The sequence below is a fragment of the Pholis gunnellus genome (assembly GCF_910591455.1).
Source record: "Pholis gunnellus genome assembly, chromosome: 17".
Taxonomy (NCBI): domain Eukaryota; kingdom Metazoa; phylum Chordata; class Actinopteri; order Perciformes; family Pholidae; genus Pholis; species Pholis gunnellus.
Genome location: NC_136544.1, coordinates 14,495,150 through 14,523,009, shown reverse-complemented (window position 1 = coordinate 14,523,009; position 27,860 = coordinate 14,495,150). Strand labels below are relative to the sequence as shown.

At 41.9% G+C, this 27,860-nt stretch overlaps 3 protein-coding genes across 5 annotated transcripts; all 3 read right to left on the bottom strand.

Annotated features, from left to right (window-relative positions):
* Positions 1-314: 314 nt before the first annotated feature.
* LOC306709480 (deoxyhypusine synthase-like) lies at positions 315-3,444 on the bottom strand (the record flags this gene model as incomplete). 2 transcript variants are annotated; one of them, XM_079177653.1, is made up of 9 exons in its annotated part: positions 316-505; positions 644-769; positions 916-1,019; positions 1,098-1,203; positions 1,328-1,414; positions 1,707-1,803; positions 2,143-2,264; positions 2,400-2,561; positions 3,253-3,444. In XM_079177653.1, 9 exons carry the CDS (start codon positions 3,442-3,444, stop codon positions 413-415), a joined length of 1,089 nt encoding a protein of 362 aa, XP_079033779.1. In that variant the 3' UTR covers positions 316-412. The 2 variants fall into 2 exon arrangements, with proteins under 2 accessions (XP_079033778.1, XP_079033779.1); XM_079177652.1 differs by having other exon boundaries at positions 315-505; positions 916-1,203.
* Positions 3,445-5,403: 1,959 nt separating this feature from the next.
* On the bottom strand, positions 5,404-11,215 carry LOC306709462 (deoxyhypusine synthase-like). 2 transcript variants are annotated; one of them, XM_079177623.1, is made up of 10 exons: positions 11,149-11,215; positions 9,028-9,224; positions 8,175-8,336; positions 7,918-8,039; positions 7,482-7,578; positions 7,103-7,189; positions 6,873-6,978; positions 6,691-6,794; positions 6,419-6,544; positions 5,404-6,280 (listed from the first exon to the last, which is right to left on the bottom strand). In XM_079177623.1, the coding sequence occupies exons 2-10, from the start codon at positions 9,217-9,219 to the stop codon at positions 6,188-6,190; spliced, it is 1,089 nt and encodes a 362-aa protein (XP_079033749.1). In that variant the 5' UTR covers positions 9,220-9,224; positions 11,149-11,215; the 3' UTR covers positions 5,404-6,187. The 2 variants fall into 2 exon arrangements, with proteins under 2 accessions (XP_079033749.1, XP_079033748.1); XM_079177622.1 differs by having other exon boundaries at positions 6,691-6,978.
* A 4,625-nt stretch (positions 11,216-15,840) lies between these two features.
* Positions 15,841-27,486, bottom strand: LOC306709461 (transportin-2-like). Its single transcript, XM_079177621.1, has 25 exons — positions 27,417-27,486; positions 25,784-25,883; positions 25,351-25,426; positions 24,634-24,783; positions 24,314-24,420; positions 23,458-23,591; positions 23,006-23,087; positions 22,208-22,330; positions 21,844-21,962; positions 21,627-21,687; positions 20,962-21,133; positions 20,651-20,803; positions 20,167-20,392; positions 19,902-20,073; positions 19,631-19,717; positions 18,896-19,003; positions 18,626-18,784; positions 18,424-18,511; positions 18,176-18,274; positions 17,337-17,432; positions 17,144-17,219; positions 16,870-16,969; positions 16,599-16,673; positions 16,115-16,262; positions 15,841-15,980 (listed from the first exon to the last, which is right to left on the bottom strand). Exons 2-24 carry the CDS (start codon positions 25,880-25,882, stop codon positions 16,155-16,157), a joined length of 2,670 nt encoding a protein of 889 aa, XP_079033747.1. The 5' UTR covers position 25,883; positions 27,417-27,486; the 3' UTR covers positions 15,841-15,980; positions 16,115-16,154.
* Between the last annotated feature and the right edge of the window lie 374 nt (positions 27,487-27,860).

Sequence of the window (27,860 nt, the reverse complement as noted above, 5' to 3'; positions counted from 1 at the left end):
CCTTCTGAAACAAAATATATGTCCACAAGTAACACATTTTTGGAGTCAAAAATGCAAAAATACTTAGCTACAATACTTAGAGTACAGTTAATGCAGTTGTCTGACATCATTATGAATAGCCATAGTTGCAAAAAATAACAGTAATGGATTCAATCCATTTCAGGTTCTAGGGATAGGTTCTGACCAACCAGGAACGGGTACCAAGTTACTAGCGTCTTGCTAGCACAGGTAGAGTAGCATGTGTTTTAGAGATTGATGTCAGCTGATCAGTGTTAGCTGTTAGTGTCTAATAAAAGCAAAATGGCCCCACAGAAAAGGATTCTTAAAAACCAAAAATCTAAAGATAAAAGATAGAGACAATGAAATAAGTAGTGTTGCCTCTGCTAAAAAGAAATTGGAGAAGGCATTGATGTCATTCTTTCTTCTCGCCAGTAGCTGCCTCAGCATTAACTGCAAAGGTTTCTGCCAGCAATAAGGGGAAGATAATGCTCGCATCTCCGAACACCTGGAAAGACACAATGACGAGATGTGTATTAAAACGACAAACCAAACACAGGCTTTGTGCACATTTAAGGCTTTAACACTAGTAAATCTAACACAACCTATGTATAAGTATCCAATACATCCAAACTATAATAGATACCTTCACAGGTTTGGCATCTGGTCTGATCTTGCCCCAGGAAACGGCTTCATCAGGTCTGGCCCCCGAGTCACAACCATCAAACTCCTGAGCCGTGTTCACGTACACCGCGTAGTCAGCTCCGTCCCTCTGGAGGGAGTCAAAGCAGTGTTTAAAAGCAGTAAACTGAGCTAGGAGCAAAGGAGAATGCTTGATATTAGCACATATTTTTGTGTGCATGGGGGAGTGTGCAAAATCTATTCAAAACGAAAATAACTGGGTCAAAAATGACTCACCCAGCAATTGGCATTGCATATTTGGTGTTTGGCCACGCCTCCTCCAAGGGTAATTATCCCTGTGCTGTTGGCAGCCACTGCCAGGTTGTTCAATTTTGAAATATCTGGAATTAAATGCATTATATAAGACCAACGAACACCACAGAAACAAATAAAGTGAGCACCAATGAGGGCTGTTTTACCTGCAACTATGTCCACTATCAAGCCGGGGTTTTCCTTTGAGAAGAGGAAGAACAGATCTCCGATAGCGCCGTCTGTCAGAGCAGGGCTGAACACCGGGATGTTATTCTGAAACAGACACCAGATCACTGCTTGGACCCACATTGTACAATGATTTGTCCAAAATCTTTGCCTAGTGGGTGAGAAAATTAGCATTTCCCAGATCACTGGCCTGATGTGCACCAGGACTCACCTTGTAGGCCCAGTAGCAAACAGATTCAGGGTTGTTGATCTCTTTGCCCAGCCGATGGATCACCTTGGATGGAGTCCAGCGAACGCCCTGAAAGAAGTTACATCACAGAAAAAGGTATAACTAAAGTGTGAGCGGATCAGGACGTCTCAGTTGCCACAATAAATAGATTAGCATGATCAACTGCTGATGTAAAGCCTTTGTAATGCAAGAGTGATTCAAAAGGGATATTGAAAGTAGAGAAAATATTAGGTATCAAAATGAGGTATAATATGACTCATTTTATGAATATGTTTTTTTTACATTTTGGAATTATCACCTTGCAAATGTAGAACATGTTAGAAAAACAGCTAGACAAATGTTAAAAATGGAGTCCAAGCACCTGAGTGTTCTGCTCCTCCAGCATCTGCTTCAAGATCGGCCACATCCATTTGTCAAATTTCTGATAGTTTTCTTCGGGCATCAGAATGTTTCCAATCCTACAGTGACACAAAGTGACACGCAAACGAAGTTAATTCTTCTCAACATAATAATATATATATATGAAATAACAGCTGACAGTGTAAAAGAGCCTTGTCAACTCCATGTTAAAGTTACAGGAACATTTATTTTGTGTTGATTTTGGCGAACCCTGCGGACAAACGTAGTCAGAGGCTCATATAAAGCCATCAGTATGAAATTGAGAGACGGTTTCATAACCCGTTCAAAGTGTGTGAGCATGTTAGCATTCTGGTATAGTTCACTTATTTGAAACCTTTCTTTGTTCTATTTTAGTCTCAAAATATCCTCTTCTGATTATGTCTGACATGTTCTCTGACCTGTTAAGGCCTTTGTCATATAGATCCTTGCCAGGCATAGAAAAGTCTCCAATGTAAACTGGGCCCAAACACTTGATCAGATCCTCCTCTATACCTCCAGCCGAGGTCGCGAAGACATCCACCTATACAGAGAAAGAAATATATTGCATTAAGGAACAAATGTGCTGTAGTACAATACGTGCTAGAGCGTGTATTGCTTTAGCATAACATCAAATAATATATTTCTAATGGTTCGATATATTTGAAGAGGGTCGTACCATTTTGTGTTCTGCGAGGTAGCGGATACTCTCCCTGACTCCACAGCTGATGAGATTTGACGTGCAACTGAGGAAGATGGTGCAGCTCCTGAGGCAGGGGCAGGTGGATGGATCTTCAACAGTTCCATTCACCGCCTTCACCGGTTGCTGACGCCTCTTTATCTGTGGATGTGGAGCAGGACGCAAAGTTATTTATTTGCAGAACACAAGCTCAAAATAATCAATTTAGAATGCATGTCTTCTGTTTATTCTAAAAAGAAGATAGTGTAAGTGAAAAACTAAAATCATCATTCAGGCTGTCCGATACTTTAGGAGCATTAGCACTGAATGCTCTTGATCTAACTCCTGAGGACATTGATGGAAGTATGTCATGTACTATATATTCTGCAGCCAGACCATTAAGTGCTTTTAACATCAGGAGCAGAATCTCAGCTGCATTTCTGTAGTGTTTTTCTCTTGGTCGGTGGTCTTAAGGGATGGTCACTCAAAGTACAGCTTATCAAGAGTTTGGTATCCTCCAAAAAATTATTTGAAAGGAAAATGTCATCAGATTTTTGTGACATTATTTTTCTAAATGATGTTAGCTTACTTTTCTTTTTTGTCATTGTTAGTTTTGAGGTCTGCTGTATAAACCTTTGGCCTCTTGACTTCTCCCCTCACATTTCTTATTTTTTTCATTATTTGGATTTTATGAAATCTTATGTGTATGCAAATAAAATCAATACAAAAATAATTATAAAGTTAAGCATCATCTGCAGAGCTTTGATATCTTATCTAATTGTAATAATTGGCCTACTTTATTGTTTGCTCATGCTCATTCACCAAAGTTCTCCCTGTGTAGCGCCCATCCTACCATGTTGTTGATCTCCTGGACAGCCAGGCCAAAGTTGGTGGCCTGGAAGCCTGTGTTGAGGTAGGACTTCAGCAGGGCGCGGTAGTCCACTCCCTGGTTGAAGTCGTAGCCCTGGATCTTTGGTGTATCTTCTGGTACAGCATCAAAGTTTCTATACAGATGTCCAGTTATTGGGTGGATATGGTGCGCCATATTGTCTGAAAGGACGATAAAATACACCGTCATGATTTAGTCATAAATATGCAACTATAAAACATCTAGTACTTCAATGCAAATGAGCTATTACTCTTAGTCTACAGTACTGCACAGCACATGAAAGAGGCTAAAAGAGAGTCTGATATTGCAGAAACAGGCTTGGTCAGATGGGACCAAAGAATATTATGATGGAAAGCTGACGAGGACTTCACATTAAGTGTTAGCAGCAGGCTACCAGTTGTTTTTTAGTATTGAAGTGCCTGCGACTATCTAATCAATTCCTTCATAATAATAATATCACTAGGCTATTATCCTCTCTCTAATATCTATGATTAAATTAGCAACAATCACTTATAGTTCAGGAAGAAACCTAAACCCGTCACGTTGTTCCACCTGAACCCCGCCCAGTTCAAACCAGTGAGGAGACCACAGAGAACAACAGAAACACAGAAATCTCTTCAGTGACATGACCAAAGCTGTTCTGACTTTGTGTTCATGTAAGATCCCTTTGCCTACGGTAAGAAGCTGACTGACAAAAAAAAAAAGAATATGGATGCCATTAAAAAAAAGCCAGAATATATAAATATGCAAACATTGTTATTTTTAGTTTAACTAGAAGACAGAAGCCGTCTCTCTTCACTGAAAAGTCCATTCTCACTGTGCTCATCCGTGCATGTCTGTAAGTTAATTCATCTGCAGAATTTTGCTCACATTCTGCAGATGAATGTGAGCAAAATGTGCACCAACATCAATCGGCACAGTGAAGGTCAAAGTGGCGTAACAATGAGCAATACACATTTTTGAGGTTGTTTTTGAGATATTTTATATTATAACATTACCTGTTTGGTTCGCTGACAGAGGAGTTGTTGCAGATCCACCTTTGGAGCGATGCACAGTCCTCACACCTTTCACCAAAGAACAGGTGAGACTTGTTTAAACCCAACCCTCAGCCCCTGAGAGCGTGAACAGTATGGCTAAGGTTTAAAGCTATAGAATGATGTTCCGCCTCTTTCAGGAACGTACGAGTTGTCTAGATGTGCATGACCTGAGGTATTATGATGCAGGTCCACATGCATAACTTGTGTGTAGCAGTAAGGGATCAGATTGGCAAATCAATATTTGAGCAACAGTATTAAAGATTTACAATATGTCTTTATGTAGTTTCCATGTGTCTATGCAGCAACAGTGACCATATTCAGGCTTTTCTCCAACTAACAACTGTGCACAGCAGCTTGTTCTCAAGTCAGTCAACAGTGCACAGTTTTTGGTTGGCAAAGCATTTTGAAATCTTCTGTATGAAATAATGTGTTTTCAAACAGAATGATATTAAGAAACATATCTAAGGACATAACAGTTTAAATTATGTTAATGATGCATCAGACATGTATAGTGCTTTTCAAAGTTCTCAAAGAAGCTTTACAAACATAATACACAAATAATGTCTATAACTTAAGATGGATCTTTAATGGAGCATCAGTTTGTCTCTCACTGACAGCAAATGGCCTCATGACTGTAGTGGCTGCAGCTTTACAGAACAGGATGTTTTTATATTTCTTCACATGGAATGTTTGTTCAATCACCATCGACCGTCACCGAACTGGAGGAGATAAGCCCGTCTTTTCTAGCACTGGTCACATTTTAAAAGTTTTGTTTTATAAGCTACACTTACCTGGTCTCTTTCATGCAGGTATTAATGTTACCTGTCAATTTGCTGATAGATTGTCTCTCATGCATGTTATTCAGTCCATGCACCTTTCACCAAAGAACTTAAAGATTTAGACCTGCTGATGTGGATCTTTATTCAAGGAGTCAGGCAAAGCAGTGTGAACGGGTAGGCAGTTCACAGCTGCTATAGGCTACATCTTATAGAAGACTTTGAGCGTTTGTGTATGTGACCATGGTGATGCTCAATGCACAAGACCTAGAATAAACTGTAGTAATAAACAGAGACTGCAATACCAAACATAGATTTTATTGACAATGCATTAAATCCATTCTACTAGGCAGCAAGGAAGTTCCGATAGAGGGCATAAATGCTGGCCATAATAAAGGAGGGATGGAGTGAGAGTACAGTTAATGCATTTAAATCAAATCAACAATAAATGAACTGGCATTGAAGATAACCAATGTGAGCTTAGACCGCACTATCAGGGAGGTTGGTGCAGAGTTAAGCGTAGAACGATGAAAGCGTCACAACATTTGTGGGAAAATTATGAATAAACCACCACAACACACAAACCAATACAATCAAATCAAAACTGATCTACAGCCCTCAAGTTGACATGCTCACAGCAAGCTAAGCTGACTCAACTCACACACATGAAAGACGGAAACCCGACCACATGTACGACCCAAGTGACCTTCCCTTCCCTTTTTATAGGCTTTGGGTCCTGGTGCTGCAGTAACAGTTGTGTTAACAGCTGTAAGTTGTGTGTCTGACATCATTATGAATAGCCATAGTTGCAAAATATAACAGTAATGGCTTCAATCCATTTCAGGTTCTAGGGATAGGTTCTGACCAACCAGGAATGGGTACCAAGTTACTAGCGTCTTGCTAGCACAGGTAGAGTAGCATGTGTTTTAGAGATTGATGTCAGCTGATCAGTGTTAGTGTCTAATAAAAGCAAAATGGCCCCACAAAAAGAAAATCTTAAAAACCCAAATTCTAAAGATAAAAGATAGAGACAATGAAATAAGTAGTGTTGCCTCTGCTAAAAAGAAATTGGAGAAGGCATTGATTTCATTCTTTCTTCTCGCCAGTAGCTGCCTCAGCATTAACTGCAAAGGTTTCTGCCAGCAATAAGGGGAAGATAATGCTCGCATCTCCGAACACCTGGAAAGACACAATGACGAGATGTGTATTAAAACGACAAACCAAACACAGGCTTTGTGCACATTTAAGGCTTTAACACTAGTAAATCTAACACAACCTATGTATAAGTATCCAATGCATCCAAACTATAATAGATACCTTCACAGGTTTGGCATCTGGTCTGATCTTGCCCCAGGAAACGGCTTCATCAGGTCTGGCCCCCGAGTCACAACCATCAAACTCCTGAGCCGTGTTCACGTACACCGCGTAGTCAGCGCCGTCCCTCTGGAGGGAGTCAAAGCAGTGTTTAAAAGCAGTAAACTGAGCTAGGAGCAAAGGAGAATGCTTGATATTAGCACATATTTTTGTGTGCATGGGGGAGTGTGCAAAATCTATTCAAAACGAAAATAACTGGGTCAAAAATGACTCACCCAGCAATTGGCATTGCATATTTGGTGTTTGGCCACGCCTCCTCCCAGGGTAATTATCCCTGTGCTGTTGGCAGCCACTGCCAGGTTGTTCAATTTTGAAATATCTGGAATTAAATGCATTATATAAGACCAACGAACACCACAGAAACAAATAAAGTGAGCACCAATGAGGGCTGTTTTACCTGCAACTATGTCCACTATCAAGCCGGGGTTTTCCTTTGAGAAGAGGAAGAACAGATCTCCGATAGCGCCGTCTGTCAGAGCAGGGCTGAACACCGGGATGTTATTCTGAAACAGACACCAGATCACTGCTTGGACCCACATTGTACAATGATTTGTCCAAAATCTTTGCCTAGTGGGTGAGCAAATTAGCATTTCCCAGATCACTGGCCTGATGTGCACCAGGACTCACCTTGTAGGCCCAGTAGCAAACAGATTCAGGGTTGTTGATCTCTTTGCCCAGCCGATGGATCACCTTGGATGGAGTCCAGCGAACGCCCTGAAAGAAGTTACATCACAGAAAAAGGTATAACTAAAGTGTGAGCGGATCAGGACGTCTCACCTGCCACAATAAATAGATTAGCATGATCAACTGCTGATGTAAATACTTTGTAATGCAAGAGTGATTCAAAAGGGATATTGATAGTAGAGAAAATATTAGGTATCAAAATGAGGTATAATATGACTCATTTTATGAATATGTTTTTTTTACATTTTGGAATTATCACCTTGCAAATGTAGAACATGTTAGAAAAACAGCTAGACAAATGTTAAAAATGGAGTCCAAGCACCTGAGTGTTCTGCTCCTCCAGCATCTGCTTCAAGATCGGCCACATCCATTTGTCAAATTTCTGATAGTTTTCTTCGGGCATCAGAATGTTTCCAATCCTACAGTGACACAAAGTGACACGCAAACGAAGTTAATTCTTCTCAACATAATAATATATAAATATGAAATAACAGCTGACAGTGTAAAAGAGCCTTGTCAACTCCATGTTAAAGTTACAGGAACATTTATTTTGTGTTGATTTTGGCGAACCCTGCGGACAAACGTAGTCAGAGGCTCATATAAAGCCATCAGTATGAAATTGAGAGACGGTTTCATAACCCATTCAAAGTGTGTGAGCATGTTAGCATTCTGGTATAGTTCACTTATTTGAAACCTTTCTTTGTTCTATTTTAGTCTCAAAATATCCTCTTCTGATTATGTCTGACATGTTCTCTGACCTGTTAAGGCCTTTGTCATACAGATCCTTGCCAGGCATAGAAAAGTCTCCAATGTAAACTGGGCCCAAACACTTGATCAGATCCTCCTCTATACCTCCAGCCGAGGTCGCGAAGACATCCACCTATACAGAGAAAGAAATATATTGCATTAAGGAACAAATGTGCTGTAGTACAATACGTGCTAGAGCGTGTATTGCTTTAGCATAACATCAAATAATATATTTCTAATGGTTCGATATATTTGAAGAGGGTCGTACCATTTTGTGTTCTGCGAGGTAGCGGATACTCTCCCTGACTCCACAGCTGATGAGATTTGACGTGCAACTGAGGAAGATGGTGCAGCTCCTGAGGCAGGGGCAGGTGGATGGATCTTCAACAGTTCCATTCACCGCCTTCACCGGTTGCTGACGCCTCTTTATCTGTGGATGTGGAGCAGGACGCAAAGTTATTTATTTGCAGAACACAAGCTCAAAATAATCAATTTAGAATGCATGTCTTCTGTTTATTCTAAAAAGAAGATAGTGTAAGTGAAAAACTAAAATCATCATTCAGGCTGTCCGATACTTTAGGAGCATTAGCACTGAATGCTCTTGATCTAACTCCTGAGGACATTGATGGAAGTATGTCATGTACTATATATTCTGCAGCCAGACCATTAAGTGCTTTCAACATCAGGAGCAGAATCTCAGCTGCATTTCTGTAGTGTTTTTCTCTTGGTCGGTGGTCTTAAGGGATGGTCACTCAAAGTACAGCTTATCAAGAGTTTGGTATCCTCCAAAAAATTATTTGAAAGGAAAATGTCATCAGATTTTTGTGACATTATTTTTCTAAATGATGTTAGCTTACTTTTCTTTTTTGTCATTGTTAGTTTTGAGGTCTGCTGTATAAACCTTTGGCCTCTTGACTTCTCCCCTCACATTTCTTATTTTTTTCATTATTTGGATTTTATGAAATCTTATGTGTATGCAAATAAAATCAATACAAAAATAATTATAAAGTTAAGCATCATCTGCAGAGCTTTGATATCTTATCTAATTGTAATAATTGGCCTACTTTATTGTTTGCTCATGCTCATTCACCAAAGTTCTCCCTGTGTAGCGCCCATCCTACCATGTTGTTGATCTCCTGGACAGCCAGGCCAAAGTTGGTGGCCTGGAAGCCTGTGTTGAGGTAGGACTTCAGCAGGGCGCGGTAGTCCACTCCCTGGTTGAAGTCGTAGCCCTGGATCTTTGGTGTATCTTCTGGTACAGTATCAAAGCTTCTATACAGATGTCCAGTTCTTGGGTGGATATGGTGCGCCATATTGTCTGAAAGGACGATAAAATACACCGTCATGTATTAGTCATAAATATGCAACTATAAAACATCTAGTACTTCAATGCAAATGAGCTATTACTCTTAGTCTACAGTACTGCACAGCACATGAAAGAGGCTAAAAGAGAGTCTGATATTGCAGAAACAGGCTTGGTCAGATGGGACCAAAGAATATTATGATGGAACACTGACGAGGACTTCACATTAAGTGTTAGCAGCAGGCTACCAGTTGTTTTTTAGTATTGAAGTGCCTGTGACTATCTAATCAATTCCTTCATAATAATAATATCACTAGGCTATTATCCTCTCTCTAATATCTATGATTAAATTAGCAACAATCACTTATAGTTCAGGAAGAAACCTAAACCCGTCACGTTGTTCCACCTGAACCCCGCCCAGTTCAAACCAGTGAGGAGACCACAGAGAACAACAGAAACACAGAAATCTCTTCAGTGACATGACCAAAGCTGTTCTGACTTTGTGTTCATGTAAGATCCCTTTGCCTACGGTAAGAAGCTGACTGAGGGGGAGAAAACGTTATCAGGGACTTTAAGATCCCATCCATGCATGCTTTGAGACATGCTTGAAATAATCCAAGTATTGTTCTTCAAATATTTCTTCCTCCGTTTTATATTTCTTCCAGACTGCTGCTTTTTGTTAAAAGGGGTTTTGTTCAAAATCACTGTTTACTGTAACGTTTCTTAATCAGTCTGCTTCCAACACCAGGTGAGTCCTCACCATGGCAACCAGTTACACACACGCACGCAGGCTCTCTGTCTCTCTCTCTCTCTATCGCTCTCTGTCTCTGTCACACTCACTCACTCAGTCCGTCTATCTGTCTGTGGTGGCGTGGGCGTGGTTCGGCTCACCTGCAGAGGGGACTGAGTGTGGGGAGGGAGTGGTTCAGGGAACGGGGCCGGGGAGAGGACTAATCAGCCTCAGCTGGGGACAATTAGTAATGGTATCTGTCCCCGTTTAAACGTTCAGTAGGGACGGAGGCGAGAGACTGACACACAGGCGGGCCGAGCGACGCTGAGAGCGAGAAAGCTGACAAGGAGGATCGCTCAGAGCTGGGCGCTGGAACCCACGGCGGCAGAGCGCCCGGCCGAGACCAGCGTGAGCGGTGAAATAAATAAAAGAGATTACGATCCTCTTCCTGACTGTGTGGCGTCATTGTGCCTTAAGAACCCCATGGTAACAGGGACATGTTACACTGTCTGTCTCTCTCTCTCAGACTCATTCACTCAGTCAGGTCTTAGAGATTTTGAGAGGACTTTTCCCTTTCACCCCCCACCCCCCGATTTCAAAATAAAAGCCCCAGAGAGTGAATTCTAACTGGAATACTGCTATTACTTTTACTACTAGTTTTCTACTAATACTAGTTACTTTAACTACTACGGTCACTAATACAGCTATATCTACGACTACTGATACTACTACTACTTCTTCTAATGCTACTACTAATAATACTTCTACTACAACTTCTACTACTACTACAAATATCACCACTGCTGACATCTTTTAAGCCACGGAAACCGTTCGAATCAAAATGTTCAGCTCTTTCAGGAGAGCGGTGATATGACTTTTCATATTTGTAATCTTTAAACTTTTTGAATTATTACGCTTTTTGCAATTTTTTTTGATGGGATCTCTAGAAAATCTTCAAATTCTGTTAAACTTCAACTTTCAAAGCCTTCGTCTTCCTCAACTACAGACACCATAGTGTCGGGCTTTCGGGCGTCAACATTTTTCAGACAGGTAGTCTCCCATTTCTGTGTTTTCAGCAATGTTTTTGCAATGCATTTTCAGCAGGAAAAGCATTTTCTAGTTTGTGTCTAAACTTGATTTTTCCACAAATAGGCTCGAATGTCTTGTTAAAAAAGATATGGATGCCTCATTAAAAACAATGAGCATTACCTGTATGGTTTCGCTGACAGAAAATTTCTTGCAGGTCTGTCTTTGGAGCGATGTAGTCCTCACACCTTTCACCAAAGAACAGGTGAGACCTGCTTCATTACATCCTTTATAAACCAGAGGGCGTGAACAAATGATTAAGTATAACTTGCGTGTAGCAGTAAGGGATCAGTGGCAAATCAATATTTGCGCGACAGTATTAAAGATTTACAATATGTCTTTATGTAGTTTCCATGTGTCTATGCAGCAACAGTGACCATATTCAGGCTTTTCTCCAACTAACTGTGCACAGCAGTTTGTTCTCAAGTCAGTCAACAGTGCAGTTTTTGGTTGGCAATATGTTTTGAAATCTTATGTAACAAATGTTTTCAAACAGAATGATATTAAGAAACATATCTAAGGACTCAACAGTTTAAATTATGTTAGTGAGACATCAGATACACAGTATATAGTGCTTTTAAAGTTCTCAAAGAAGCTTTACAAACATAATACACAAATGTCTATAACTTAAGATGGATCTTTAATGGAGCATCAGTTTGTCTCTCGCTGACAGCAAATGGCCTCATGACTGTAGTGGCTGCAGCTTTACAGAACAAGATGTTTTTGATTTCTTCACATGGAATATGTTTGTTCAATCACCAGACCGTCACCGAACTGGAGGAGATAAGCCCGTCTTTTCTAGCGCTGATCACATTTCAAAAGTTTTGTTTTCTTCTTGGGTAAGTTGCATTCCTCTTCTTTCCATTTCATCCAAGTCACCTTCGTTATAACCGAAAGAACAGTCACCATATGTTAGGATCTGATGTAAATTACATTACAGTAAATTTATTAATTCATTGTACATTTCATTAAAAGATTGAATGTGCCTCCAATTCAAATCCTTACAAGGAACTTGTTAAAAAAAAAAAAAAGAGTGCAGTAACAAAAAATGGTGAATATTTATTAATAAATATATAGAGAGTAAATATGTGGTGCAGTCAATGCAACAAAACCCAAGATCAGGTCTTTTTTTTATCCCACACTTCTTCATGGTGAAAAAAAAATGACTCCTAGATTACCCACAATGCAACAAGCGGAGATGAGTGGGCAGATTTTGAACCTATAAAAAAAATAAAAATAAAAGGCATTCATTTTGTTGCAATCACCGCCTCACACTTCGGACATTTTATGACTTTCATGTGCGATCGACTAAGAGTAACTCGCGAAAAGCTGCGAGAAGAAACATGTGCATCGTCTGCAGCTCACCTTCTTCACTGCACCTTTCATAGCTCGCAACTTACACTTTGGCACAGATGCATGCAGAGGGTGTGTTATTCATAACAGGCAAAACAACTGTCATGATATAATCTATAGACATGTTGGAGACGCAACATTATCTCTCCTTTCACAATCTAGTGATGGTTGGCGCGACAAACACTGCTAATCAAACAGGTGTGCCCATATGTCTTTCACCTTACTAAATGTCATCTTTTGAAGCGTGACAACTGAAAAACTGCCTTAGTCCAATAGAAGAATCAAAGTCAAAAGGTTTGACAACCGTGAGAAAAAGAAAAAAAACCTTTATTGGCACAAATACTTTGAGCAAGTGGGCTAATTAAATTTGAGAAATTGTGCAGACAGTTAAATCCCGTTATTGTAAAACAATATTGGATTAGCAGTGTTATTTATATGTAAGCTGTAGAGGCTGAACGTACTTCATTAGGACATACATTTAGGTGAAATTGGAACTAGAAAATGGATGCACTTATTACTCGGAATTTCTAAAATCCTTCCCTAGCGGTTTGTTACATGGTCAGACTTTAATACTCTTTTATTTTACAGTCTCTGCCGTACATCGAGTGCCGTTATTCAAATGTCACTTTAGTTCAATTGCAAGACAAGAAACACTCCTAGCTCACAAAGAAGCGATGCTTGCTACATGTGTGTGATGTTTCCAGTGGAACAAAACGTTCAGACGACTCAAAAGGTTAATAGAAAAAAAATGTTTATTTCCCCTATTCACAAAAAAATTAAATAAAAAGGGATACATCAGATAACGTCCAACCTGCACCACAGTTGAGCAAAAAAGAAAGGTACTACATCAAATTCAATTGCCAGCCTTGATATCAGATTGAAACAAAGTTATGAATTAGTTTTCCACATTCTTCCCTAAGATATATGCACCAAGCACCGACTCTCCTTCAGTCCAACCACAACATCAACTTTGACATAATCAAATCGTCCGCTATAAAACAACGAAAACAAAAGTATTCTTTAAAACAAAAAGAATAAAAAAGGAAAAAAAAAACTTTTAAAGTCCAAAAGAATTTGTGCACTGGAGCACAAAAAAATTAAAAAGAAATAAATTAATTAATAAAAACAAAACCGTCATACGAACATAAAAAATAAAATAAAAAGTAAAATAAAAAAACAACCTGTGGCCAACTTGCATTTAACTTTACTTCTGTATAGCGCGTAGTGTATCGCAACATGGTGGGGAGTAGTGAAGCCTCAACTTTTTACCAATTATTTGCGGCTGAACTTCACCAGTTGCTGCTCCCAGAGCTGATAATCCTAATCCTATAATCAGCAAGTGGCCGCCGCAACTCTCAATGCTTGCCTCCCAGTTAAACCTGGATAAGATGCCATCGGTATCCGCCCTTTATTACTTTATAAAACTAATTATTGACGTGAGCTGATATTCAGGAGGGAATATTTTTCTTCAGTGACGGCCTTCATTTCAGGAGATTTGAGAAAACGGCGATAAAACTTCCCAACTAGCAGACAAAGTGTTGATACTCGGGCATGACTCAAACTACGACCCCCGGACATTACTTTATTGTAGCGCTGGTGCAAAATTACATCTAAGCAGTACTCGAGTACACACCTTTATAGTAAAAACAGCGATAGGCAAACAGCCGTACACACTTCCGTTACAAGCGTCCACTATGAACAATGACTAAAAGATAAAGCTGGACAAAGACCACCACTCTCTCACATAAGCTAACCAGTGTCAGGGGAGAACTATTAGGACTCAGTGTATTCCCAGGCCGATCCTACACAGTATCAACGGGTGAACATATGGCAATCACTAGTTTGATCGAAAGCTGGAAGAAGTACCGTATTAGTCCAGCAGCGAGTTGCAATGCCATCGATAAAGCTCTTATAAAGGTAGATCCCTCCAAATTGACCCGTTATAAAATGACTAAAAAAAAAACTAAAAAAAAAAAAAGGGAGCAAGACTCGTTGGAAAAAAGCATGCAATGATCGTGACCAGGAGACGCCTTGATGGCTCAAGCAGCCTTTGTTTAAGAAAACGCTTTGGCGAGAAAGACGGGGACACTCGAACACAGACGTGGATCCAAAATACTGCAATTAAGATGTCGGCCTCCTCTTGAATCCTATTTAAATCCATTTTAGGAGGAGCTACATTATAAAACTAACTACGTTAAGAGGCCTCAAGTCTTACCTAGTCATTCCCCAAATGCTTACCATTATCATCATTACGCTTACTTTAGCAAATCATTAAACAGACCTAAAATCACTTATCAAAAAAAACTATTTCTCAAGATCAGTATATTATTACTGTTTGTCTTACATTTGAAATTCTAAATTTCTTACAAAAGAAAAAGTGCATTTATATCAGTAAGAATCAATTCATTCTTGGTGATGTCTTATCGCTCACATTAAGTTTGTTTCGTAAAGTCTCTTAAAACGAAGCAGCAGCAGCAAAAAGGATTCTCGACTTGCCTACAGTATTTGAACTCTTGTTGCAGAGAGTTAAGCGGATTCCTGTATTAATCTACCTAAAGTTGGTCTTCACACACACACGGCCTCCTTTAAACTAAAGGGACACTGATCAGACAATACGCACGAACGGGAGGACAAACTAACCCAAGCACCTGACAGCTTCAAATTATGGCAGCCTCCCTATACCGACGACAGTCATAAACAAAGTAAGCAACAAGACAGACATTCACTTAAACATGCGTCACTTAAGAGGTGATCAAATGCCATGCAATAACTTGGTACTGCGGTGGTAAAACCTTAGAGGACGAACCTACTGCATCTTTTTTTTGTTTTTGCCTCACATGAGAGGGGGGGGAAATAAAAGACACCTATGATTCGAGAGGAATTCAGAAACTGAGGTAAGAGGAAGAAAATTATTTCAGCTAAATGTACACGTGAAAAGAGAAAGACCCATGTGGATGCACACCAAATTGGTTTATGCAATTTCGCCGTAAAAGGTGCAAACAATCTGTGCACGTTTCCTGCATCGTTACGTAGTAAAAGCGTCCCGTGTGTTTGCGTTTTAGCCTCTGCCCTCAGCCCGTTTAAACATGTCTACATGTGAGAGTCTACGGACTTCGTGCATTGTGGTGTTTGGGACTGTGGCACCCTATGCTGGTTCAGATAATTCCTTTTTTTATTTATTTAAATGTACCTATCTGCCACCTCCCTCCCCCACCCCTTCCCTCCCAGCCGTCAGCTATCTTAACAGAATAATCAAAATCGAGGACGGGGGGGGAAGCGGGCGAAGCCGCCACCCCCCCTTTTTTTGGCCCTCACCTAGCTAGGATTCCTGCGGTGCTGTTGGCGAAAGTCACTTTAGAGTGTGTTGGATTTAGTGAGGCGTTTAATCCCAGAGGTATATGTATATCCCCAGTTTACCCTCCCACACCCACCACCCTCCTCCCACCCTCCCTCCCTCAGAGAGACACACACAGGGCGCAGGGGGAAAGGAGGCCATCCGCTGAGTGGAGGGTCACAAGGCCAGTCACATCCCTCCAGCTCTGGTTTCTCCCCACAATCTGGGCAGTGCAATGAGTTCCCCAGTTACCCTCCCCTACATTAACCTGGGGACAAGACAAGACAAAACAAAGAGGAAGAACAGGTTAAAACAACATCATGGGAGTAAATGTGGCGCTCATACGAGTGGCTCGGGGGATTCAAAAAAAAGGTGTGATTCATTGCCGTTTGCTGAACATACCTAACAGGTTGTGTCCCGTGTGGACAAGGAGGAGTTTGGGTTAGACACCGTAGCAGGCCGACAGGCGCTCCTTTAACAGAGGAGGGAACTGCTCTGAGAACTGCTGCCAGTTCTCTTCTCCAACCTGGTCCTTGAAGCCATGCAAGATCTTGGGAGAAGAAAACAGAAAACCATCACGGCGGCTGATTAACCTCCATGTGAATATTTAAAATAGTGGGTTTAAGCAATTGAGTGTTTGGCTCAACTTAAATGAGAGATTGACAAAAAAAGAAAGAAAAAAAATGCTCTCCACCTACATACAGCGAGCTCTGCACACACTTCTCAGGCTTAAAAATAATATTCCGCACCGTGAAATCAGATTTCGAATGTCTGTTAAGTGATCATCATGGAGTGTGGCGAGCAAGCATTGCACATAGTGAAGGAGCATTAGCATTAGTCGTCAGATCGATGGGAAACGGTCTTCTGTTTTGATGGAGGCACTCACCTTATAAAACATGTCTCTCAGGTCGTCCTTGGGGTTGACCCACGAGGCCACGGCGTCACAGAAGAAAATGAAGTCCTGGACAGAGAACGGCACTCGTTACTAGCAAATTCAGAGCTCGGAGGACAAAGTCACAGGGGTGAAAAGGGCGACTCTGGATCAGAAAAGTTAATTTGGGAACTAAATGTATCATTGCTTTATCAATGAGCTGGGTGTTTCATCATCTCCAGAACAACCCCTGTAGCCTCAACAGCTTTAGAGTGGATCACCTCACCTGCACCACTCCTGCAGGGTTGACGCCGATCATCACACAGATTCCCCTGAAGGCCGAGTCCTTCTCCTCGTTATCTCTGATGTTCCTCAACGATGTGCACCTGGGAAGCGGCAAAAGTGGAACGTATTAATTCATTAGTTTGGTCGCTCAGGATCTTTATGATCAGAATAAATCAAGTTTCTTTCCTATCACGTCCTTTGCCATTCTTTGCACAAAGAAAACGTCTCCTCTTTCCTAAACTGTACATTTCATAATATCAGGATGATAACCTCACCATGGTCGAATAAATTGCTGCAGCTGTGGGGCAACTTCCTGGGGGCAGACGTAACCCAGTCGGCCAATCGTAATGGCTGCACACAGGGAGACAAACGCAAAACGATTCACCAAACATTTCCCAGACACTCCCATCTTTAAACCTCATGTTCCAACTTGTACAGACAACAAAGTATGTGCGACTGTTTGGGTACCTGTGTTTTCCAGCAAAGTCTTGGGTGTGTTGGGTCGATTTATGATCTCCACCAGGTGTGGCAGAACCATTCCCACATAAGGCTGCATCTCTGCACCTAGACAAACACCAAGAACACAGATCAAATTGATTAAAATGTGACTTGACACTTGTACAACAGGCTTCCTGAGAGGTTTTAACGATTTCTGCTGTTCGTTGCCAGGTTGCGGTTACATTTACCTGTTTGACAGCTGCCTCAAGTTGAGGCAAAGACCGACTGACACTTGTGCCCGTCAGGATGTGTGTCAATGTGTCACTGGGCTGACTGGTTCACACAATACGTCAATATTGTGATACGAGACTAGATATTGACTTAAGATTTTGGATATTGCAATATTTTATAAATGGCAGAAGTGTTGTCTTTTCATGGTTTTAAAGGTTGCATTACAGTGAAGTGATATCATTTACTGAACTTACCACACTGTTCTAATCTAAATCTTAGGAATAGCCAACCCGAATATATAGTCACAATATTGAGGTATTTGGTCATAAATATAGGGATATGTGATTTTCCCAATCTTGCCCAGCCCTATGTGCCGGCATAATGAGGTTTACACAGAACCGCTGACAGGTTTGTGTTTTCTTACGTGTGTAAACCTGCAGACTCGAGATGGCAAACAACTCAACTGTGCCACCTAGCGCAACACGCGGTGTGCCACATCTGGATCAGAAAATATAGGAACAAAATGTATCATTGTGTTTCAATGAGCTGGGTGTTTCATCATATCCAGATACTGAGCACTTGTTTTCAGGGAACAAACCAAAAACACATAAGACAGTATGCGCGACCTGCTTTCTCACCCATTTGCATGGAGATCTCTCCGATGGCCCAGGTGGCGTTGTTGCACACCGAGATAAACTCTGGGTTCAGGTTGAGCCCCAGGATGGGCATGAACTCAGCTGGGGAGGGAGGACATGGACACACAAAGGTTACAATACAGACAGAATGACATCCGATCACTGACGCACATGCAGTTCCTTTATAACCTCGCAGACTCTCACTAAAGACATCGGACAATCTCTGGCTACAACGGGTATCGCACACTCACCAATGCAGGGCTTCACATGGAGGAAGCACGCCTTGGTTAGATCCCCCAGCAGAGCGAAGGAGCTTTGCCTCACCTCAGGCATAGTATCCTGCAACACAAAACCAGACCACTTAGTGTTGTTAATACGTCTAAATTCAAATGAAACAGCATGCGTATAGCTCCGTTTTTTTCTCCCATCTATAAAAAGAAACTGCACTCATACCTGCATGCATTGGAAAAGCAGAGTCATGATGTTGGAGCGGGCCACCAGCTGTTCCACATGAGCCCCCAAACCCTCCGCCAGGCCGCTCAGCAGATCCAAGGCAACGATCATGAAGTCCTTGTCCGGAGCCTCGTACTGGTCTGGATGCTGGTTGTACATCTGTACGGACAGGGCGGAGAACTTTTATCATCTCTTCTGCAAATTCATCACCGAATACACAACGCGTGTATTGTGTGCGTGTATTGTGTGCGTGCGTGTAAGCATGCTCACCATAGCCTGAGCTAGCGTCTTCTGGACTAGCGTGACACAGCGCTGGTAGACGGGCTCACAGTAAGGCAGAAACCCACTCTGCAGGGCGGTAGCTACCGACGACAGACACTGGAAAAAACAAAGACTATTATAGTTACACATACGCACATGTGTTGCCTGCGGTGTTTCCCCAATTTTTAGGGTGAGGATGTTAAAAACAGACCGAAGCTTCAATCAAAAATCTCAAGAGAAAAAAAACAACATTCGGCAGAGCCCTAGTTTTAGAGCAAGAGACATTCCTTAAAGCGACAATTATTTTCTATGTGTCATTTTAGCGTGAAAGAGCCATTTATGTTAGAAGCTCAGATATTCTAAACCCAATGTGGGTTGAGTGAGACTGCATCAGAAAATAAAACTGAAGCAAAGCTTCATCTTTCCTCTTATTTTTATGTGTCAAAAAGACGCAACTATGTTAAAAGTATGCGTTGAAGACAATTTAAAAAGAGCAATAAAACACACTACTGAGCAACAGCCTAGCACACAGTCTTGACAAATCTGGATCAGAAAATATAGGAACATTGTGTATCATTGTAAATCAATGAGCTGGGTGTTTTCATCATGTCCAGATGCAAGACGGACTCAAAAGTCAGACTCCATGTTAACGATAAACTCTCCCGAAAGATGTTTGAGAAATAATTAGATTCCAAATGTTTCGAGTGTCACTATTACTTTAAATTACTTAAAACAACTTCTCACCTCTAGCAGTGGGAAGAGATCCTTGTCTTCGTCTTTCAGCTCGTTCCACTTGGCAATAAGGGGCGGCATCAACTTCTGAATGTACTCCTGAGAAACAATATCAATCACAAAGGTCAAACTCCTTTAAATCCAATTAAGTGCAAAGATAATTCTATTAGCTACGGTTCAAATAGGGTCAAAAAATGTATATTTATTTTATAAGAGAACTGGTGTAAAGCATGATCTTGCATGTGCTGGAAAACTTGAGTGCAGGCTTATACATTTCACTTACTTCCTGATTGAGGTGGTGGCCCACTGAGTCCGCTAGAGTTCCTATGGCATCATAGAGAATGAGGAGATTCTTGTGCTGGTACTTCCCAAAGGCAAACACCAGTGTGTCCAGGATGAAGCTCAGGTAGGGCACCAGCTCTGTGCACGCCTCCTCCTCCAGGGTGGCAAACGCACTGAGAGAAAACCAAGATGGCGGACAAGTCAATATTTAATCTAGCGATATACTTCTGCCAGACTACGGACGATACATGAATAGATGTGCTCACCTGCAAGCAGCCTCTTGCACCCTCTTGTTGCCGTCCAGGATGCGTTTAAGAAGCTCCGTCATGAGGGGTTTGAGGTAGGAGTCGGGGGGCTGAGAGACCACCCAGTGTGCATAGCGACTCAGGGTCCAGCAGGCAATGGAGCGCACAAGGGCCTTTTTGTCGCATAGACACTGGATGAGGTGTGGCATCAGCTCTGGCAGGTAGGGCACCATGCCCTGCATGCAGCCTGAGGCATGGAGAGAGGAGAGAACAACAAGGGGAAAGGACTAGTTATTAAAAAGGGCAAAAGATTCCAATATTGAGCAACAGCCTTGACAAATCTGGATCAGAAAATATAGGAACTAAAAGGTATCATTGTAAATCAATGAGCTGGGTGTGTCATCATTTCCAGATGCAAGACGGACTAAAAACTCAGCCTGTCGATACGACTGCTGCTCGTATAACAAATCAAGTGGTTTCTGAGAGACATCCAGTCCCGTCTTACCCTCAGCTATGGCCCCCAGGACCAGGATGCCAGACTCCTTGATGACCCAGTCGGGGTGGAAGAGCAGGCCTTTCAAGAGCGGCAGGAGGTGGGGCAACAGGTCGTCGCGGAACACGTTTGCGAGCACGTCCAGTGCCGCAGCGGAACACTTCCCTACATCGAAAAAAAAAGAAAGAAAAAAAAAAAGAGTCCAGTCATTCCTAAACCCCGACCTGTTGGACCCGTTTCACAGGGGACTTCACAGCAGAAGACGCTGCGCATCACCAGAATGCTCCTATTGCACATATTCTCTGTAACTGCATTTCACTTACGAAGGTTCCAGTCCGACAGCGTGTCGTCGTCGTCATCATCGTCGTCGTCGTTGTCCTCGCCCTCCTCGTCCTCGCCTCCTTCGTGCTGCAGGGTGACGGTGCGCGACTTGTGGAAACGGGGCTTGATGTCCTGGTCACTATCTGGAACCGCCTCGTCCTCCTCTACGTCCCCCTGGACAAACACACGAGTTTTACTTCAGCCATCACGGGTACTTTATGAGACCGACTTTTAATAACAGTTCTCATTGATCTTGACCTTTTAGACATGTGCTCAGAGAAACTAGACAAAGTTACCATTACTTTATATATCATGGTGGTTATTTTGCACAAAGTTGTCTGAACACACTCAAAACCTCTTTCTCTAACCAGGTCAACCTGCGATTACCAGCATTACCTAAATAAGCTGAGGTTCAGTCTGGAATGAATCTATGAATCCTACACAGAGTCTTGGCAAATCTGGATCAGAAAATATAGGAACATTGTGTATCATTGTAAATCAATGAGCTGGGTGTTTTCATCATGTCCAGATGCAAGACGGACTCAAAACGAAGCTGCAAACTTTTCGGGACAGCCCTACACTTAAATGAACATTATGATCAATTCATAACACAAATGGTATATTTCTGTATGAAAAGGTAAAGATTACCAGAACAAAAAGAGCTCACCTTTAATAGTATGATGTCAATTTCAGAATACTTCATCCCATTTACCAAGATAGGCGTTAGTCTACATCAAGCGGGGAGAAGGAGGAGACTTGCTTGGTTAAAACAGCCGACTAACCTCACGTACAAGTTGATTTTTTTTATTGAGAGAACCACATCTCTCACAGTATAAAACCAGAATGCACATTTCCCCCCCATCAGTAGTTAGTATGCTACTCACTGCACCAGGTGTCCAGACAGCATCTCCTTACAGATGGGTTGCTCTGCTAAAGTCAGCCAGAACTCGCAGGCCTCCAGGGCCACGTTCTCATCGGGGTCCTGGGTTCTCTGCAGCATGTACTGCAGGAGAGGAGCAAAGTACGCGTTTCAGATTGGAAAAATTAAGAGCTTGAGGGTGAACAACATCGTAGCACAGAGCCTCGACTCATGTGGATCAGAAAATATAGGAACATTGTGTATCATTGTAAATCAATGAGCTGGGTGTTTTCATCATGTCCAGATGCCAGAAATAAGGACGCGGTCTACATGTTCTCCCACATCCAACTACGTACAGGTGGTCCCACAGGTGGTGGAGCAACACTTACCTGGATGATGCTGTGCATGTGGGGGATGAGGCGGTCTATGCGGACCTCCAGCAGCATGACCAGAGCTCGGCACACGTTCTTTCGAACCTCAGAGTCCTCATCTGCTGCCAGCGCAAACAAGCTCTAGATGGACAGAGAGGAGAGATGACATAAGAAAGAAAGTCTTTTTAATAGAGGTTTGAAAAAAAATAAAAGACACAATTGGGACGGACATGGATTTATTTAAATGAGTCCATCCATTTAAATAAAAAGACTTTTCAGCTGATTTTTATTTCCACAAATAAAAAAACGTTTTCAGTCAATAGAACGTTCTTATTTTTACGTGTCAAAAAGACGCAACTATGATAAAAGTATGAGTGGAAGACGCCGAAGTGTGAGCTGACAATTTAAAAAGAGCAAACCTGGCACAGAGCAATGACAAATCTGGATCAGAAAATATAGGAACATTGTGTATCATTGTAAATCAATGAGCTGGGTGTTTTCATCATGTCCAGATGCAAGAAATGAGAAATAATTAGATTCCAAATGTTTAGAGTGTCACTTAAAATGTTTAAAAAACTAAAATGATCAATTCAAGACTGACCCCTCCCTCCCTCCCTCCCTCTCCTCTGTTGGCTCTGTTCGGGCACATCGAACATCTATCTTGTTGTGATGTTTGGTGGCTTCACGTAACTCCCAGTCTAGCTACACTATACATATAACCTGAGCAAAAGGGTTTAACAACAAGCTGAAAAGACTTTCAACTTTCTGTAGTCTGATATAGAAACAGTCCAAGTCACCTCACAGCACACAGCTCACCTCTATGAAGGTGTCGATGTTGTCCATCAGGGCCTGGGCTCTGCCGATGATGAACTGGTTCACACAGGCGATGGCATGGGACCTGCAGCGAACACAACATGTTAACAGTGGAGTCACACAGAGATAGATTAGGGTGCTATAATGCAGCATGTTTAAATATACCAACATCTGGATTTGTACAAACTTATTTTTTTTGGATGGATTGGCAACACTGAGGCGCCAAGAGAGAAATGTATCGTAGTGAGAAGAATATTTCTAATTTAATCTTATTAGCCATTAATGTAACTCTTCTGTCAACCGTCAGTGTGAGGCGTAGTGCGACAGGAAGCTCAGATTATCTGGATCAGACAGTATGAATACAAACGCCTTCACGGTCAGTCAGGTGTTAATTCTGCATCACGCCCAGACGAGAAACACAACCAATCAGAATGAGTCTCTGCTCCCTCCCGTACCTAATCTTGGGGCTGCAGTGCTTGAAGAACTGGAGGAATTTTGGTATCATAATGTTGAGGGGTCTGTTCAGAGCGTCGCTGTCCAGCAGCTCCGACGAATCCTCACAGATCTTCTGCAGTGCTCCAAATGAGCCCTGAGACACGGACATACACAGAGAGGCTGTCAAATCAAACGCAAACATACAAGAACACAGAGGAGAGAGTGAGACTGCATCAGAGAAGGAAACTGGTACTGAGTGCATTCAACAGACTTCACTTTTCAGCTCATTTTTATTTCCACAAATGCAAAAAAACATTTTCAGTCAATAGAACGTTCTTATTGTTACGTGTCAAAAAGAGGCACCTATGATAAAAAGTATGAGTTTATGACTCCGAAGTGTGAGCGGACAATTTAAAAAGAGCGAAAAATACCGCTGCTGAGCAACAGAGTCTTGACAAATCTGGATCAGAAAATATAGGAACATTGTGTATCATTGTAAATCAATGAGCTGGGTGTTTTCATCATGTCCAGATGCAAGACGGACTCCATGTTAAAGATAAACTCTCCCACGTGATGCTTGAGAAATAATTAGATTCCAAATGCTTCGAGTGTCCCGTAAAACGTTTTGATCCCCGATATTACATGTACATTTTTTTTTAAATAAATATAAATGATTTGGATGTCTGCCATTTCCTTTAGAGGATGTGCACACTCCTAGTCTCAGGATGCATGTACGAACTACGCTAGACTGACATCTCCCTCCCTCTCCCGTTGGGTGAGGCACATCGAGCATCTATCTTGCTGTGATGTTTGGTGGCTTTACGCAATTCCTAGTATAGCATTAAAAAAAAAGGGCAGAGCGGGGTAAGTGCAGACCTCGCAGGTGTTGTAGTCCTCAGAGTTGAGCAAGTTGCAGAGCTGAGGCAGCAGCTCAGGCCATGTTTGTAGTTCTCCCTTGGAGGAGATGGTCGTGATCAGGATGCCTAGAGGAGCGGGAGAGACACCGAACGTCAGACAGCGATCCGTTATTTACGGGACCGTGAGCGGTCGCCTTTGTCGGCCGCTCTGGATCAGACAGTATGAATACAAATACCTCCACGGGAAATCAGGTGTTTTTAATGTTTTATGCATCAGCTCCAGAGGCGGGTAAAGGACCGGGTGTACTAGGTACAAACGGCCACAAAACACAAACTCACCGATGGTGGCGCGAATGAGCGGCGAGGGGTCGCCGATGTTGCCGAGACACTCCTGCTTGATGAAGTCAGCAACGGTCGGGGGGAAGTTCTGGTAGTGGGCCTTGACATTGTTCTTCAGTATCAGACCACTCAGAGAGCGAGTCGGCTCGTCTGAGGAGAGGAAGTGAACAGAAGGAAGGTACGACTAAGTTAAGAGAGGAACAGAGGCCACAAATAACGTCTGTGTATTAGGAATCTATACCGGTCCAGAAACCAGTTCTACCTGAAATGTAAACCCATCACTTCCTGACTATAACCAAAGACAATCACGTAACGTATTTTACAGGTTTGTGCCATTTCTATTATATCGTTACATCATGTTTGGCTCTGCTCAAATCTTAACCAGATGTTTGCGTTAATTTAAATAAACTGAATCAGGTGGTCCTTCATCCCACCCAGCGGTTTCTCTCTGTGAAATGCACATTAGACAAATCAAATATATGAAGCCGAAAAAGAGTCTTGACAAATCTGGATCAGAAAATATAGGAACATTATGTATCATCGTAAATCAATGAGCTGGGTGTTTTCATCATGTCCAGATGCAAGACGGTGCGACACAGCGTTCTACGTGTATGTGGTGGTGGGTGGGAGTATGAAAGGAACTTTAATCATTGTGGATTCATGACGTCGGTGTGTTATAAACCGGCTGAAAGAGGAGAAACACATCTGGCGACTCACCTTCAGTTTTGAGTCGCGTGAGAACAAAGATGAGATAGTTGTTGAAGTCGGGGAATTGGTTGAGTTGTTCGAGTTTCTAGCGTGGCAGTTAAGGACCATGTCACTGGTCTAATTGTAAATGCATATAAAGAGTGACACAGAGCTCCACATGGAATCACCGGTGTATTAAACATCACCAATATTTATGGCTGGCTCACCCAAATAGAATTTACATCAACCAAAGATATATTTGGAGTTTAATACAACCGCTCCACTCTGGACTACTATAGTGAAAATCTTTAAAATGTGGATAGCGCTCCAACTTGATAACATGGCAGAAGTAGCAATAAATGTAGCATGGTACAGATTAAAATCCCTTTGCACTAGCAATAAAATCAAATAATTAGCCCTAGCTTCCCTACGCACACCCCCAGATTGTACTGTGGTAGGATACTTGTTGGACTGCTCTCTGCGTGACTGTATTGGGCGACTGAGAGTCTTTGAGCAGTTGGAGGACCTGCTGAAGTCCCTGCTCATCTGGCTGCCACTCCATCCTGAAAAACAAACACACGTAATTGAATAAACACATTAACGTAGTTATATGCATGTTTTACAGTGTAGCCCTACATGGATCACTATGTAGAACTAAGTGACAAATAGGTATGCGGGTGGTTTCTGGATCAGACAGTATGAATACAAACACCATCAGTGGCAGTCAGATGTTTTTTTGGATGCATCACCTCCAAAATCCACACGCGTAGCTATTTATAGGAAAGCAATGTAAAAGGAAACGTACAGAGCTTTGTATGAAGCTCCTTTCGATGCACAGTTAAGTCTGCTTACACTGCAACTATTCCTAACGCAAAATATTTTTTGTAACTTATCTGCAGAACTTCTCTACCACCAGACTTTGTACCCAAGAAGTGCATTTTAATAATCTGAAATGTAAAATATCTGCAGACGGTCACTTTTACCTAATCAGCCAATGTACCATATGGATGAAGAGGAAATAAGCCTTAAGAGCACATGCAGGGGGTTGAAGGTGCACATGGTGCGGGTCGAAGGCGGCCAAAGGGCCCTCAAGAGTTAGGTAACGTTAAGGGGTATTTAGAGATAAAATAACCGCTGCAGTGGTTAGCCGAAGCAGCCAACACCTAAAAATATAATTGGAAATCGGCTTATGGAACAACAACAAAAAACGAGGACATTAAGAGAACATGACCCGTTAAAATCTCTGTGACCCGGTTTATCCGCTCCACGTTAATCCGACCCCCACCCCCACTCCACCCGGTCCGCTGGTCGAACATACAGAAACACCTTTGTGCCGAAATATCTCTCGTTTAAATCTCAAAAACAGCTAGTTTGTACTGCGCGTGGGGTCCGAAAACTCGCGATTTATCCGAGAGGGTCGTGCTCGTTGTGGCCGGAGTGTGAGGAAAAGTTGTCACGGATTAAGTTATAGCGATGTTAACAGGGCCTTCATGTCCAGGCTCCTCGCTAACGTTAAGCGGCCCGTGTGGCTTATACATCAAATACATTTAACTCGAATTGATAGTTCACTTTCATTATAGCGTCCGTTGACGATATACCTCATCGGTTGGTTAATAATCATTTGAGATGCCTTTACACGCGTTATCCCGCTGCTATTAAAGTTGCCCTTCTTTGCTCGGGGCCTGGTCGACACGCCAACTCCAGGCTGGAGATAGTCACAATGTGCCCGGATTGAAAATAGTCAAATACCGCCATCTAACTATCAAAACACCGCCATTTACCAACTCATAATTTAGGAATGAACTAATATATGAAAGGCCACGTAAGGTACCGCGGTTAACACGTCGTTGGCAGCCAATAATGGGTCTAAACTTGGTGAACACGTTTCGCAAACAGGCGTTAGCCGCTAAGCCGTTTGAAGCTATTTCTGACTGACAATGCTAATGCTAAAGCTACTAGCTAGGCTAATGCTATATAACGGACACTTGCCTGAAATTCGCTTAATCAGAATACCTTACCCACTGAGGCGGTCTGATCGATGTAAAATATGTCTAAATAGTTCGGTTAAAGTACAACGTATATAAAACTATACGTACAATATTTACTTGAAAGTTGAATTATCGTACTGGGCCGCTCTCCACCCGTGTGCTTCGTAGCGGTTCTTCTTGTTCAAATGAGCACGCCGACTGAAGTTGAGCTATGACGGCTTCCGTCCAGTACACATTTCGCTAACTACGCGAGATTACAGAAGGACCTTTGCTTTAAAAAAAAAAAAGGTTAATTATTAAACACAGAAAATAGCACACAAAGGCCTACAAACAACCAAATACATAAGAATGGTACGGATTAAAATTGCATTACAGTGATACTTATAATTCATATAAGTATCTACAGGATGTGTGTGTTTTGTTTTTATCATATTAGTGATCAGTTGCAACTCATCAAAACAAAAGTAATATGATAAATGTCCTCAACTGTTGTCATTTAGTTTTTTCAGTTTAAATGAAATGTGTACTACATTTTATAAATGTAGTCATTAG